The sequence below is a fragment of the Juglans microcarpa x Juglans regia genome, chromosome 5S, assembly GCF_004785595.1.
Source record: "Juglans microcarpa x Juglans regia isolate MS1-56 chromosome 5S, Jm3101_v1.0, whole genome shotgun sequence".
Classification (NCBI taxonomy): Eukaryota; Viridiplantae; Streptophyta; class Magnoliopsida; order Fagales; family Juglandaceae; genus Juglans; species Juglans microcarpa x Juglans regia.
In genome coordinates this window covers 1,542,986-1,559,471 of record NC_054603.1, presented here as the reverse complement: position 1 = coordinate 1,559,471, position 16,486 = coordinate 1,542,986, and the positions used below count along the sequence as shown (strand labels likewise).

The 16,486-nt window shown below is 36.5% G+C and overlaps 3 protein-coding genes across 3 annotated transcripts; 1 reads left to right on the top strand and 2 right to left on the bottom strand.

Annotated features, from left to right (window-relative positions):
• Positions 1–3,944: 3,944 nt before the first annotated feature.
• On the top strand, positions 3,945–6,462 carry LOC121268445 (33 kDa ribonucleoprotein, chloroplastic). Its single transcript, XM_041172730.1, has 4 exons — positions 3,945–4,443; positions 4,567–4,668; positions 5,564–5,872; positions 5,972–6,462. Exons 1-4 carry the CDS (start codon positions 3,994–3,996, stop codon positions 6,101–6,103), a joined length of 993 nt encoding a protein of 330 aa, XP_041028664.1. The 5' UTR covers positions 3,945–3,993; the 3' UTR covers positions 6,104–6,462.
• A 1,503-nt stretch (positions 6,463–7,965) lies between these two features.
• Positions 7,966–12,859, bottom strand: LOC121268113 (putative deoxyribonuclease TATDN1). The gene is made up of 12 exons (XM_041172240.1): positions 12,760–12,859; positions 12,586–12,606; positions 12,357–12,457; positions 11,484–11,541; positions 11,331–11,374; positions 11,124–11,204; positions 10,717–10,787; positions 10,465–10,575; positions 10,181–10,263; positions 9,331–9,547; positions 8,533–8,616; positions 7,966–8,267 (listed from the first exon to the last, which is right to left on the bottom strand). Exons 1-12 carry the CDS (start codon positions 12,779–12,781, stop codon positions 8,186–8,188), a joined length of 975 nt encoding a protein of 324 aa, XP_041028174.1. The 5' UTR covers positions 12,782–12,859; the 3' UTR covers positions 7,966–8,185.
• A 623-nt stretch (positions 12,860–13,482) lies between these two features.
• On the bottom strand, positions 13,483–15,395 carry LOC121268114 (syntaxin-121-like). The gene is given in 3 exon segments (XM_041172241.1): positions 13,483–14,084; positions 14,586–14,828; positions 14,831–15,395. Coding segments are annotated over 3 exon segments (912 nt in total). The 5' UTR covers positions 15,138–15,395; the 3' UTR covers positions 13,483–13,722.
• Positions 15,396–16,486: the final 1,091 nt, after the last annotated feature.

Genomic DNA, 16,486 nt, shown 5'->3' with positions numbered 1-16,486 from the left:
GTGGAGAATTATGTTGTGATTGATCACTGGACACAGTAGAGAGGAGACTCATCATTAAATTGAAATAATGAGTAGAAAACTGATTTTCTCTCATTCACAACTTCTAGGAATGGTGAGGTCCTGTTTGAATACAGAAACACTATTAATTCATCTTAACTCATCATTACAACTTTCTCAAATTTTCACGTAAAATATAATAAATTATTCAACTCTTTTAAATCTTAAAAAATATATATTTTAATAATATTTTATTTAATTCAACTAAAATATCTTATTTCTTCTCGCTATCTAAATGAGTCATGATTGTCTCTTCGGTCAAAGAGACAACCCTTTTACTTCTTGAATTATCCGAGTACCAGATCATGCCGTACACCAGATAGATGTCAAACATCGATTTTTCTATAGGAAAAAACAAACCCAAATCATATTCTTCATATGTTGGAAAGAAATCTATTTTAAGCCTAGCTTTCATTTAGTATTTAAAAACACCCCCAAAGAAAAAGAAAGCTTATATTTGGCCCCATTTAGGCATTATCTTTCTTTTTCACCAATCAAAGGTAAAGAACAAAAATATCTAGGTGTCCATTGCCTAAACAATATATTGAATGAGACATAGTAAGTCATGTGCTTTGACTGGTGCCTGACAGAATGTAAGTGGATGATTAGAAGGATGGTCAGTTATTTGTTCATAAACAATAGTTTTTTAGAAACTGGGATTTAGTACCATGCATTCCAGGATTAGGGAAAAAGGAAAATGATAAAATTATTATCAAATAATAATTTGAATATAATTATGTAATAAAATAATATTATTTTTAATTTGATTTTAACTTTAACTTTTGATTTAATGTGTTTAAATATAATAAAAAATATTATTATATTTAAAATTACCTATAAATTATGAATAGATTGTTAGCCTATCACCCTCCTGATAAAAATATGGAACTTGGCTTGCTGGATTTGATGCGGTGCTGTTATTTCAAAGGGTTGCATATGTAATTCTGACATCACCTTGATCCCAATCGTACGGACACCTAAAATAAAATATATAATTATTCTCAATCATAAATATGGATAAAATATGTTTTAACTAATTAACTAATACAAATGATTGCCATAAAACACCCATTGTCAAGGATGACAAAATTAGCATTTTTATTTGAATCGAATAATATAATTTAAGAGGAATATTAGGTACAATTGTGAAAGCGTCACATAATATTTTAAAAAAAATAGATTTTATTATTAAAAAATTAAGACTTTGTTTGCTTCGTAAACTCATCTCAACTCATCATTATAACTTTTTTAAATTCTAACACAAAATATAATAAACAATTAAATTTTTTCAAATTTTAAAATAATAATAATATTAAAAAATAATATTTTAACAATATTTTATCATCTCAATTCAATTCAATTCAACATTCGAATGTAACCTAATTCTTTTTATATAAATCCTGTATTTACTTACTTTTTCAAAAAGATTACATGACAATTGTACACTACACAACTGTAAATATCATTTTTCATAATTTAATTATTTAAGTGATGAAATATGACATTAGTGGTTGACAATCTTAACTCTTAAGTAGCATTATTACTGGTGGAAAGAGAAAAATAATTAGTTAGAGCATTAGTAGTGGACTCAACAAAATTATATTTTGGTCAAAGTTTAACTAGATTGTATAAAAACTCACTGCAGCGAACTCAACAAAACTACAATACTTTTAACTTTGATCATTTTCGTTAGCCAAATATGTTGAGTCCAACTTGATGGCCAAGTATTATTTTGGCATAAAACATTTTCTCTCTCGTGTGCTATTCGTTTCACACGAGCTCATAACTCTAGAAAATTCTTCTTCGTCTTAAAAACACGAAATGCTCAAATCCCAAACTCAACCACAGAAGGCGGCCAGTCTCCATCAATCATCATTTCAATAACGTGGCATCACCTTGCTGGAGTGCTTCAAGTTCTAGTTCTACAATATTATTATTAGTTTATGCCAATTTTTTCTTTTAAAATCTAATATCAACGTTAGAAAATTAATATATACTTTTTTAATAATGAATAAATATTTAAATTACAATTAGAATTAAAATAAATGAAAATGTTAAAATTAATATTTTGATATACATTCCTCTTCGTCGCCCCCACTATGGTTTTCCTTTGTCGCACCTCTTGTCCGTTGAAACTTTTCTCCCTCTGCTTCTTTTGTCACCCATCACAACTTTACACCACAGTCGAGCCATCGCCCACCACAGTAGCAATCTTCGTCCATGGAGGTTGTTGCTAGTAAAAAAACCAACATCAAAACCAAAAGCATTTTCACTACTGAACCAACATTCTTGTCCTTATTGAACCAACATCATTTTCACAAGCCATAAGATCCACCGAGTGGCAACAAGCTATTCAGATCTTTATTTTGTTCAGTTCCTCTTCGGAACGGTCGGGCTAAACTTTTGATAATAACAATCCACAATCACAGAATGACACATAGGCAAGCTTACACAAATTAGAAAAGAGACGTTCTCAACTAATCTTCAAAATCAACTTCAAGCTTACAAATCTTCGAACTTGCCTTACCACTGCACAGTACGCAGATCATAGCCGCACCGCACCAGCTCCGTCGCCGCCACAGCTAGATGTCGTCACACCACCAAGCTTTGTCGCCCCCAATGTGGTTTTCCTTTGTTGCGCCTCCAGTCCGTCGAAACTTTTCTCCCTCTGCTTCTTTTGTCACCCATCACAATCTTACACCACAGTCGAGCCGTCGCCCACCACAGTAGCAGTCGTCGTCCATAAAGGTTGCTGCCAGTAAAAAAACCAACATCAAAACTAAACGCATTTTCACTACTGAACCAACATTCTTATCCTTACTGAACCAACATCATTTTCACAAGCCATAAGATCCACCGAGTGGCAACAAGCTATTCAGATCTTTATTTTGATTCAAGTTAGTTTCTAATAAAGTATTCCAGCAACAAAACTCAGTTAGTTGCTAATAAAGGATTCCAACAATAGATTCAGAGTAGCTAGTTTATTTTGTTTGGACAATAGCAAAGTAGCAAAATTTTCTACCAACAACAGGCTCAGTAGCTAGTATCAGTGGCTCTACTTAGCCTTTCATCAAACATCTTCTGTGCCTTCTTATTCTTCCATCATTCCAGTAGCCATTACACTCACTATATTCCTCTTTACAACCAATTCACACAACATAGTCATTACATTTTATGAATCATTCGCGGCGACACTTCCCAATCAAACAAACAAAAAGAAAGGGAGAAAAAGAAGATAAGGCTTCGAGGGAGAGGATTTCAGACATTTACCAGAGAGGATGAGGCTTTGATGAGGCTTCGAGGGAGAGGATTTCGAACTGACCTTCGTAAGAAGAGAGAGAGGATGAGCCTTCCACATCGGAGAAGGTGACTGGCTTCGAGGGAGAGGATGAGGCTTCCGCACCGGAGAAAGTAACTAGTGTGTGCTTAGGTGGAAGAGGGAGGAGGAGGGCTTCAGTGAGGCTTCGAGGGAGATGAAATGCTAGTCCCGAATTGAGAAATGGATTGAAGGCTAAGTTGTAGACAAGTACACAGCATTTAAAATGGAAGAGCTACGTGGTGGGTTGTAATTGGAGGGCTTTTATTGGGTATTCAACAGCCTGACTGTTTATAAGGTTTTCTCTTTGATATAATAGTGATAGATTTAGAGAGTATGTTATTTGGTATTATTAAAAAGTATTTAGCTAAGGTATTGTTTGGATTTGAAAATGGATTGTGAATAATAGTGAGATGGGTTGTGAATAGTAGTGAGATTTATGAGTTAAAATTATTGAATAGTAATAAATAATAGTGAGATAAATTGAGATAAATTGTGAATAGAATGATCGGTCAACTACTAATGATCGGTCAATGTTTAATGGATAAGATTCATAAAATCTATTTGAAGATGCACCTATCCATCTTGACGGATTTGTTTCACCCTTCTGTTTCGACCAAATGTCGGCCTCATCCATCTCCATGGCTGCAACAACCATAGCTTCCTCCTCAATCTGCCGTAACAAACCGTCCAATCTCTCCTTCCCCACCTCTTTCACCCCCATTCCTACCCACGTACCATCAAAGCCCAGACCCACAAAGCCTCTCAACCTCAAGAGCCACCTCCACAATTTCTCTCCTTTCGGTCTTATTTCTGTTTCGCGCTTTCCCCTCGCTTCGACCGCATTCGACAGTTTCGAGACTGAAAAAGATAGCCAAAGCACAGAACAAGAAGACCCAGAAGCAGAATCGAGTGAAAATCAAGCGGCAGAGGAAGAGGAAGAGGGTGAGCCAAATGTACTGGGGTCTAGCGAAGAAGGGAGGCTCTATGTGGGTAACTTGCCGTATTCTATGACTTCTGCGCAATTGACCGAGGTTTTTGAGGAGGCTGGCCGTGTGGTTTCTGTGGAGGTTTGTAATTTTCCGTTCCTTAATTATCGTTTCACTTACAATTCTTGTATGTCGAATATATTGCAATCATTATTTTCTTCAATGTGAGTGTAGAGTCTTTTGTGGTTGTGTTGTTTCCGTTAGGTTGTTTATGACAGAATTACCGATAGGAGCAGAGGTTTTGCGTTTGTTTCCATGGGGAGTGTTGAGGAAGCTAAAGAAGCAATTCGGATGTTTGATGGCTCTGTAAGTAACATTTTTTTTACATCCGTTCATAAAGTTCCTAAATTGATGTACATTTTTCTTTAGCTTAACTGTTAAATCTGATGGCTTTATGTTGAAGCTACTCTGCTATTTTTATTTGCCGCTTGCAAGCATTATTAATATATAAATATATATGTATATGTATTTATGCTTGTATATTTTTTAAAAGACGGACACCATTATGCTATTGAAACCACTCACTCCTGGTAACTCTCAAGACACCTTGGTGTTTGCAAACCCAAAAACCTAGGCATGTCCAATCTTCGTGGTCAGAATGAACACCCAACTGCTTGAGTAAATAAGCATCCAACTGGTTTGGTCCCTATAATAGCCTGCACCATTTCGTGCAAGCATTACTTGATTCTATAGTAAGGGTGTTAAGTTGTTGAATCTATCATGATTTTTCCCATGAAATTGAGTTGTAATTATGTTCTGGTATCAAGTCTTACTGTGTTGCCACTGGCTCTTGCATTGGGGTCATGGAAAATTTGTCACTACTTTCTCATTGCCATGCATTGCTAATGGAAGGGTGCAGAGTTGAACAAGTTCTATCTCTGTCATTAAATTATTGGTTCAATATATAGTTTTGTTCTGCTTTTGCTCCAATATTGAGTCTATTCCCAATCTAACTATGTTCTTGATGGACTACAGCATATAGAGTAAGTTTTGTAGCTCTATTTGCTTAAAGCAACCTGAATTAGATGGTTATGTTTATTAAAAAAAAGGTTTCCTTACAAAATACCTTATCGATATCTAAATTTAAGATGGCAACCCTAATACATAAAGCAAACAAAGCTTTGATGTCACTGTAGCTTCAAGTTTTGGTGGTTTTGACTCTTAGTTTCTGCCACTTAAAAATGGTTATGGTGGTTGACAGCAAGTCGGAGGCCGGACTGTTAAGGTGAACTTCCCAGAAGTGCCAAGAGGAGGTGAAAGAGAAGTGATGGGGCCGAAGGTAAGGAACAGCTCCAGGGACTTTACAGAAAGCCCTCACAAGATCTATGCTGGAAACCTTGGTTGGGGCGTTACTTCCCAGGGTCTTAGAGATGCTTTTGCAGATCAGCGAGGCATATTGAGTGCGAAAGTCATCTATGAGAGAAACTCAGGAAGATCTCGTGGTTTTGGGTTTGTCTCTTTTGAAACTGCCAAAGATGCAGAGTCTGCTTTGAATGCCATGAATGGAGTGGTAATAAAAACCTGGTGATTGAGTTTCACATACTTGAAAGTTGAATCTTTCTTATGATATCCTGTTCCATAACGTGTTTATATGTGAATATGCAATTAGGAGGTTGAAGGTCGGCCTCTACGATTAAATTCAGCTGCAGAAAGATCTTCTTCTGCTTCTCCACCGGCAGAGAATAGAGATGCAGATGACATTCTTAACGGCAACGAATTACTTTCTAGCATCAGCAGCTGATTGGGGTGGCTTTGATACACTTTGGAACGTATCCCCAGTTTTGCAAAAGGAGTGCAGCCCGTCTACTTCTATAACACTCCTTGCAGTCCTTTTTGGCATATGGGAATTAAGACCGGAGAAGAAAAAGCGGATGGCATCAATAGTAAGATTATCTCTGGGAAGGAGAGTGTGGTATAAGCGTTTAGATATGAAGCTCTCTCAGCTAAATACCATTCCTACCTCATCGTGATCCATGAAGGCACCAAATTGTACCTGAGTTATTCACAACTGTTGTACCTTATTTTAAAGGGGAAATCGTGGAATGATGTAATAACCTTCATTGCTTACCAAAATAAAGAAAAAAAGTGCTAAATTATCTCGCTGCAAACCTTTGGCGATTGAACAGGTGGTAACTCGTTCACATCGCTAGCTAACGACTTTTCCAAGAGGAGAAAACCTCTCTCTGTAAGCGTCTACGTTTCATTGATCATGATTCATAATAAACAAAATCATAGATCTTGCGATATCGTGTTTTCTCAAGAATTTAGTTTTATTGTAGTTCCGGGGGTGTGCGGATGGATAGCCAAGGATAGAGCATTCCAACCTGGACAATAAGGGTTTATAATGAAGAATAATAAAATATTTTTATGAATGATACTATCATATTAGTTAGTTGTAAAAAAAGTTATAAAAAAGAGTAATATTATATGTACTTACAACTTTACTTATACTTTTACTTATAAGATTGATTTTATTAGTTTTTTTTTTTCAAATTTAAATTTTGAATTTCAAATTTTACAATCATTAGCATATCAATAGCTAACACGTGGATAATTAAGTTTTTAGTAAGTTTTTATTAAATACACTTAGGGTTTGTTTGGGGTTGCGGTATGAATCTTAAAAAGTGCTTAAATAGTCTTAAAAACTCTAATGAAAACAATTAGATTGTTTGGATGTTATATATTAAAACACTTTTAATCTCAAATAAGTTAAAAAGTACGATTGGGGAAAATCATCATTTCCTCAAACGTCATTTTCCGGATAATGCAGAATGTAATTTAAATTTTAAAAAGACTATCAATGAACGAAAATACCCATACAATTTTCAAATAATTACAACTTTCAAATTTTTAAGGATATAGTCTTAATTTTTAAAAATTCAAATGAGTAATGCTACATACAGTAATGGAGTGGGCAAGCGCTGTACTATCGCTTTGAAAAAGAGTGAAATTCACTACTAAAAAATTAAATTTTTTTTTTCATATGGATCTTGTATATATTCATTTTTTTCAAAGTGATTGCACGGCACGTGCACACTCACGACTGCAACTATCATTTCTCTTAAACATATAGTTATCAATTAGTAAATAATTTTTTAATAGTAGAATTTATTACTTAAGTTATAAACTATAAATCCTAAAACTATAGGTTATATTTCTTACCTCAATTCCAAACATACGCTTAGCATTTCTCTATAAAAAATGTAGCATGAATATCATTATTTTTCTCCAACAAGATGTGGCAGATTTGGGCCATACTCGAGCCAGATTGGGATTTTATTATACTCCTCAGTCCATGTCAATGCACGTGAAGCCTAGATGCACTAATTTCCTCCGATTGAGGGGGAGGGGGATTTTTTATTGCATGAATCTCCATATATGGTCAAGTCTGTATTTTGAATACACTCTTTATCTCGAATCCGCATTTGGGTGTTCCGTCTTCCATGGTACACATCAGATACACGATAAATAGTTCGAAAACTCAGGTTCCTAGTCAGATTCTTCATCCACAGGAACAACCACCATGTCACAGTTGCAGTATGACGTACACTGGTGGAGATAACAACATGAAAACTTGGGTCCAGCACAGATGTCTGGTTACCAGGAACAATTAGTTAGACCCTGGAAAGATTGAAAACTCCATTTCCGAAACTCGGGATAGTTGGCAATCAAATACATATGTAGATGTAACTCTCATGGGGGCTCCCTATCCAAGATTTTTTTTTTTTTTTTTTTCTTATGCGGAATGCTTTGTCAGCAAAGTGGAGGAATGTAGGAACCAAACAGTCTTTCTCGAGAAGATTTATGGCTATAGCAAAGTCTCCTAAGAAGTTGGTTCATCAGAGTCATGACCACCAGCAAGGAGCGCATCTGCTGCAGAATCCAAGTCATGAGGAAAGAAAACCCTGCACAGCAAGATAATCTCATAAAGCAAAACAGTGAATGTCTGTGATGGTGAACGAAATAAACCTCCATGGTGGCATATAGAAATATCATGCTAGGCTTACTCTTAACATTAGTTACTTCAGTTATGATGGAGACAAATGACATTCGCAGCACAGAAAATTATTGTCCAATGATACAACAAATATTTCCAGCAAAGATGGCATCATTTCTAAACAGTAAGCAGTCCAATCATTCTACATCCAAGATCTATATCAACAAAATTACCTGCATGTGTTGTGGTACAAGGTCCTGCTCAGCTGATCTATATCACAGACACCTTTGCAACCAGCCACCACCTCCAGAACTTGCCTACAAAATATGGCCATATTGTCTCAAGAAACAAGTAAAAATTTAAGAGCATAATCTAAAACCAGAGAAAGATGTAAACAGGCGGACTTAATAGCCGTTAAAAAATTATCATAGTTGACACTTTCCAAGTTAAAATTGCTTGTCCAAGTCTCACGTTCTAGAAGATCAAACAAATAAAAAATAGTAGCAGAACATAAGAATTTCCCAAGTCCCAAGAGCAAGATTGTCTTAAAAAAGACATTCAGATATGCACCATAGAAGAATATAGTCATGTTGTATCTCAAGGGTGATCATCTCTGGATGGCAATCTTTATACTGCAATAAACAGAGATGTACAGCCAGATATAGTTCACGTGCTACACTAAGTAGCTCTGAATGGGTGGAATGCACACATTACCCTATTTCATCATCCCATGTAATAGAGGATATTCACCTATTGTGGGTATTGAGAGTTTTAAAAAAAATTGGGGAAACATCTGGATACATTTGCATTAGTTGAACTTACTATTCATCATTTTTCATTTCTTCTTTCCCTACAGGAACGAAGCATTAATGTTCATCAGTAACCCCCTTTTCTTCTTTTCTTTAATATCATTTACTATCCCTAAATGACATCTGTCCATTGAGATTTTCGATCAGATGTATTACATCTTCATCTGAAAGGAACAACATTAAAAAAGTTATAATACAGCAGTAGAAAAAAAAAATACTGACCGAACTAGACAAGGTTCATTGCGGCCTTTAACAATGCACTCCTGATCATACTTCTCTTTTTTCTTCGAGGGCCAGATGGATTTCACAAAACTAATCCCAGCATGAGTGTTCTTGATTTCACAATATGGAGAATCTGTCTCAATCATCATCTTCTCCACAGGAATGCCCTTCACTACATCAAGATTATCTTTCGTCTTCATAGAGCAACCATTTACTCCTGTTTAGATCCAAAAAATGTGTAATAGTCATGACATGGACCACCCCCGAGGCATAAAAAGCAAATTTGATCTCCATCAATTGTGTAAGCAACACACTAAAAGATCGGTTCAGAAAAAGGATATCCTCTCACTAGCAAAACGCTAAAGACAAGTTCATGTCAAGTATCAGTTTTTCTTTTTCTTTTTTTTTGGGGGGGGGGGGGGGGGGGGGGGGGGGGGGGGGGGGGGGGGGGGGGGGGGGGGGGGGGTGGTATAAAGTCTTAAGAGCTATCCACGGCATCAAGGCATAGCTAACACAATCCCTTCGAATGGGAATGGCTAATCCTCATCCAAGGGAAATAGCTATTCCTAAAAGTTTGACAATTTGCTCTAATGAAAATGCAGCCAAAACAAATGCCAACACTTCTTTTCATTGCTGTATTCATTTCACATACCAAACTAGCAGTTAGCATGATCTCTAGAGAAGATAAAGCCTGTAGATGGTCGATCAACTACATAATTTGAACTGAGATTTTTATATTGGAACTTATCCAAAAAAAAAAGATTTTTATATTGAATGTTACAAAATTTTGTTCAGTAGAATGTTTAAAAGGAAGTAGATTTCATAGAACTAGTAACATATAAACTTTCACCTATATAAAGATTATTGAATGTAAGAAGCTTATCACGATCTTCTGCACTATCAGTAAATGAATGGACAACTCCAGCACTGAACCTGTGAAACAAGCAGAAGAAAACACGATCAAGTATCCACTCCAGCATGGAAAAATGCCATCACACAAAATCCGACAGCAAAAACTTGGAAGTTTCTACAGTTATAATGGTGGAAAAGGAATAGTATAACAAGCTAAAACTCACAAAAACCTTAAACCAGAAAATTTCAATTAGGCACATAAATGTGGTTTAGAAATTGCACCTGTCCTTATTTCTCTCAACAATTTCACAGAAATCTTCAGCAGCTGCACGCATATGAAGAAACATGGGCAGCTTTGTTGTATATGACAATTCAAACTGCTTCTCAAAATACCTAGCTTCCACGAAGTAGCCAAATTATGCAAAGTACCAAATCATTTGAATGAAATTACGATAGGAGGGGTGAAAAAAAAAAAAACAAACACAGAAAAGGAATATATTGAAAATAATTAATTTACTCAGTGCTACCACTTACTTCTTTTGAATCTCTGCTGGGCAAAAGTGAAGCCTGTCGTAGTCCAATCCACATTCACCAATTGCAACCACCTTATGTATGGTATTAGAGCACAACTTAATGACTAATACTTTGAACCTAAGAGATGTGGCCAGAATGTTCATCTACCTAATGGTATCAGGCTAAGAAAAAATTGTGCTTTACCATGTTGGAATTCTTAAAAACTAAAACCTAAACTTTCAAATTCTACATAGATCTGCAACCATTTTAGATGCCATTTCACATCTAAATAAGCTGCAATCAAATCAAATTTGCACTCTTATATCCATATATCGACAAAACATGTTCAACAAAGTGCTTCATAAAGCAGACGCTGAGACAGCAAACGAGATCAATCATTTCACGTCTAAATATACATACTTTCTTACCTTTCCCTTCTCAATTCCCTCTTTCGCCAATGTCAAAAGAGCCTGAAAATGTTTTTCAGGATCTCCACTCTCTTCAAACTCCTGAAAAAAGCACAGGATACTCATAATCACAAACACCTTACAAACAAGCTACACTATTAAATTCACAATCAATAGGCCTAAGAAAAATAATTGATGAAGACATGACTTTAAGGAACAAGAAGCAACCTTGCATCTAGTTGGGTGCACACCGACTGTACAGAAGAGCCTCCCTGTGGGGAAAAAATGAACTATCAAAGTGGTGAAAACCCAACGGCAGAAGACATATACAGATTGTCCATAATCAAGGACAAGAGAATTTGAGGCATATGTTCAACAAACCATCTGTTTCGGCGATTGCAAGAGCTTCTTTTGATTCTTCGAGTGACCCACCAGTTACCTGCGCCACAACCCTATTCAGAATCACATAGCTATGACACAGCCAAATCAACCAAATTGAACACTACAATACATCCAATGGTGTTATACTCTACTGCAATACATAACTCTCTAATTTCTTATCTAATTTTCTGCATTCACAAACAGGGAAAAAATAATCGAGAAAAGAAAAGAAAAAGAAAAAATGAAACCCAAAGTTTACATTCCAATTTTTCCTCAACTGGACTACATTAATGTAAAAAGTCAAAATTCAATCACTTGGTTCTTAATAATTCTTTGGAACCACGATTATTGAAGCAAACTGAAGTTAAACAATCTAAGAAGTCAAAAATTATATCATTTTGTTATGATCCTGATAGTTAAAAGTTTAACCAAATTAGTATCCAACAGTTCTAGGACTTTTGGATTAACGGTTGGATCTTTAACAATTGGTATCAGAAAAGAGACTAAGTCACGAGTTCAAGTAACGGAGGGGGCGACCTATAGGCTGGATTAAAATGCATTGGATGTACGGGCATAATGTTAAGTCATTGAATATTGATAGATGAGTGAAGCTACCAAAAGGAAAAACGCTACCACCGGGTCAGTATTGATAGAGTGGGCTGCTGTGAACATCGATTCGGAAGCGTGGTGGAATGTTATAATCCTAATAGTTAAAAATTTAATGAAATTAGTATCAAGAGTCCTAGGACTTTTGGATGGTCGGGTCTTTTAACACATTTCGGCTCTTAAAAATTCATACCAACCAAATTACCGACAAATTAAAGCGAAACCGTTTATTAAACAATTGAAAAAAGAGTATCTCATAAGACTTACGATGACTCGGTCCACGCCGGCACTCCAAGCCCTACTCAAAACCGCAGCTATATCCGGTAGGTGGCATTGCTTGCCATTGTAGATCCCTTTGAACATGCCATCTGTATTGCGAAATGTTGTGTGGCATTCAGAATTGAGTTGGATAAAAACAAAGAAATGGAATTTTCTAAAGAAAGCCAGAAATTTGGAAAAACAGGACGAGTAGTGTCTGATGAAATGCCTGACTGACCTGTGAAGTTGACGGCTATGTCTGCTTTTTAATTAGAGTGAGACAAAGTAAAATCACAAATCAGAGAGAACAGGCAATGGTTAGTTGAGGCGTAGTTAGAGAGCCATTATAGTACAGCAATTTGAAGAGAGGGAGAGAGAGAGAGAGAGAGAGAGAGAGAGAGGAGTTGCTTGCCTATCATGCGCACTGTCGCCATGGCTAGCTCGGCATGAAAGAGTAACAGATTTTAAAAAAAAAAAAATCACTTTTTTGTTTTCTGGGTCGAAAGCCCAACAGTTCGTTGAAAATATATATGGGCTTTAGGTTGGCCCACCTAACACTGCTCCTAGCCCTTGGTTCTTAGTCTTCGGCTTCCGAACTTTCTGCAGCCCACTTCTGTTATTTCTCTTGTAGGTAATGGAATCTGTAAGTTGGTGTGAATGCAGCTTCTCTATCATTGAAACAGAGGAACTTACATGACAACAGTACGAAAGAGTATGTTTATTGGGAAAAATGTATCATTATCTCACGTAAGAGAGATTGAAACGGATTTATTTTTTTCTCAATTCATCCCCCAGAACGGTATTGATACAATTAAGTTCAAAATGTATGTGAAATGCCTTCCACAATGATTAAAACAACCTCAGCAAATTGTATTACAATGGTCAGGGATTATGTGCGGAACTACAGTGTTTTACTATTGTTCGGATCATGTACGGATCAAGAATGCAGTGTCACTGAGAAGGTCAAGCAAGGGCACCCCTTCCTCGTTAAATTTTAGATTATTCTATGTCTTTATGTCAAATTCTTTGTTCAATGTTTATTTGTTGTTAATTGTTGATGTTCTCCATGTTGTTACATGAGCTTTAGGACAGCTTTGGTCCTGATGCATGATAAATACAGCTTCAGGTACAAACATGCGACTTCAAATGCTTGAACACGAAGTAGCTCATGCTGACTAATTCGAATCTCTTCAAACGCTTGAACACAAAAATAGAGGAGAGGGAACCTACAACTTTCAAAAGCTTTTCAATTTATTTTTCCTACTTAATTTGGGTTTGAATATATAAAATGATGAGCTACAGCAGCAGCAACAGCAGCAGCAGAGCCGTATAGACATTCGCAAGGCGATTCTTCCGAGTCCCTACGCTGCAAGTGTTATTTTTTCCATGGCTTGACCGTAAAGAGCACCACAAACAAGACAATCAACAGCAAAAGTATAATGGCAAAACAGGTCCATTTTCGGGTGTTCTTCTGGTGCTTCCTGGCAGTCTGCAACTCTTGGGTTCCGCCCCTCACGAACGAATTGGCTCTGGCCACATGACTCTCGATGTTGTCCAATTGCTCACCTTGTGCCTGGACCAACACCGCCATGTCCAAGAACACCTGGTGCAGCTCCTTGAGATTCTTCTCCATCTCCCTCACAGCATCATGCCTCTCTTGTATCTCATGTATTGTGTCCAAAACTCTTCCTCTCCCTTGCTCTTGAATCGCTTTTTGCAAGAATGTCTCACTCTCACCTGTATGGATTTATCCTTGTGTTATTTCTCTCGAATTTCGCTAATTTATATACGAAGATCAGGATTTAACTTGTAAACAACAAAGAAAAAAGTTCTGATTTTTCTCCCGAATCATTCCTATTAATCAAAGAATTTCACCAAACTATCATGACAAGAATTATAAGTACAAAATACTTATTTAAAAAAAAATATATATATATATATCAGAGAAAGATGGAAGACGTTAAGATCGTGAAAGTGTGTAATTACTACTCTTTATAAAAGTTTAAATTCATGAGTTAGTTTTTATTATTTATTTTATATTTTTTTTTTTATATATGATTAAATTTATTTTTAATAAATGAACTTAACGAGTAAAAAATTTAATTCAAATAGAATGTAGAGTAAGATTCCAATTTAAAATCTCGATTCTAATATTACGTGTAATTATTATTTATTTTAAAAATTTAAAACAAGATATATATTTTATTATTTATTTTATATTACGACAATAAGCTCAACCTGTAGAGATGAGAAGGTCAACGGTTTTGTCGTCTGGTTTTTGACCGGTGACGGTGAAGTATCTCCGTTGTACGGTCTCCCTGTACTCGGAGGAGATTTGCTGCCTCAAAGTGTTGAAGCTCTCCATAGAGTCCTTGAGCTTCTTCCTGAGGCCGTTCACCACGGAGGTCCTGGTCCGTTCGGAGGAGGAACCGGGTCCGCAGCCGGGGAGGCTGAGGTTGGCAGCGTTGGAGCGGTCGAGGCCTCGAGCTTGACCTTGATGAGCTTGGCCTTCTTGAGGGCGAGAGAGACATCGGCGTCCATGCGGGATCGGAGGTCCTTGACGGCCTTGGCGTTATGAAGGGTCTGGCTATGCTCGTGGGAGCTGCGGAGTGTCTGGTTGAGGCGGTCGAGCTCCTTGAGCTCGTCCTTGACGGACTCGACGTCCTCGAAGAACTTGTCCAGGTTAACACCGGTGGAAGGCGAAGTGGACATCTCGATGACGTGGTGAGCCGGCGAGGCTGTTTCGTCGCTTCGGAAGTGAGAGAAGGATCCGGAGAAGAGATTGTTCATCTTGTCGGATCGTTTCGCTTGTAATTTAAAAGACAGAAAATTGAATGAAGTTTATGATATTATCGCTTTACAGATCATGTGATAATAAGCAAGTATCGAAAACAGAGGGCTTTAATAACTTGCAGGAGGAAAGGAGGGTGGGGGACTGGTCAAACGAGGTCTGCCGGTTTTGAGAGAGAGAGAGAGAGAGAGAGAGAGATCTGTAGAAGTCAAATCGGGAGGGAGAGGAAGTTGTTGGGTGCCGAATGTCATGCAGGTGCCGAATGTCTTTTATCTCTAACGGCTATTTATGTTTTCTCTTGGAAGAGTCCACCCAAACCAAAACCCCTCTTTCAAGTACATAAATAACAAATTTAAGGTTCCTCTTCTGTTGAGAAATATGATGAAATAAGTGAGATAATTTATGAATAATAATAAAATTTATAAATAATAGTAAATAATAATAAGATTTCAACTCTCATCTTTCAATCCAAATCAGTTTTAATTATTCTAATTAAAGTTGAGTGAGATTGCCAATTGCGAATCCAGCTTCTCATTTTGGAGGCAGTAAATTAAGGTTCTAACTTTTTTTTCCCCAACTAAGAAAGCTGCATTAATAAAACACTATAAAGTGCAGAGTGACTGAGTCATGGGTTTTCTTCTCTCTCTTCCTTTGTTCTTTTCATTGGTTTCAGATTTGTAACTGTTATGTGCATACATATCGCATCAAGAGTTATAATGATTTTGAGAAGCTACACCCTTTAATACGCCTGGGGTAGGCTGGTTTGAATGTAGGGTATCAAGTCGTATTAACAAATCGTGTTCGTGTCGTGTTAAGACATATAAATTATACTATGTAGATCAATCCTAATCCGACCCGTTAAGTTTATTGTGTCAAAATCTCAAACTCTAACACAACTCATTAAAATAACAGGTCGTGTCATGTCAACCTATTTCAACCTATTTATATAAATAGGTTGAACAGACCCGAAACTAATCTATTTGACCTAGTTAAGTTTAACATAATTTTATATAAATGTTAAAATCAAAATATATATATATAAATAACACTAACTTCAAGTCGAAAATTATAATTTAAACAATAAAAATATCAAAATTAAAATCCCAACAATTTTATTTTTAGATATAAATGTATAATTGTAACTTAAACTTTTTTAACGGGTCATAAAGGGTTATAACGAGTCAAAACGGGTAAACCGTTAAGCAATCGTATATTAACGGGTCAATCCGTTTTGATCCCAACCCATTAAGACTAAATTCTAACCCACTTTTAAGGTGTCGTGTTCTTATTGAATTAACAGATCGCCTTACATATTGTCACCCCCTATTTGAATGCCTTTGTCGCTACC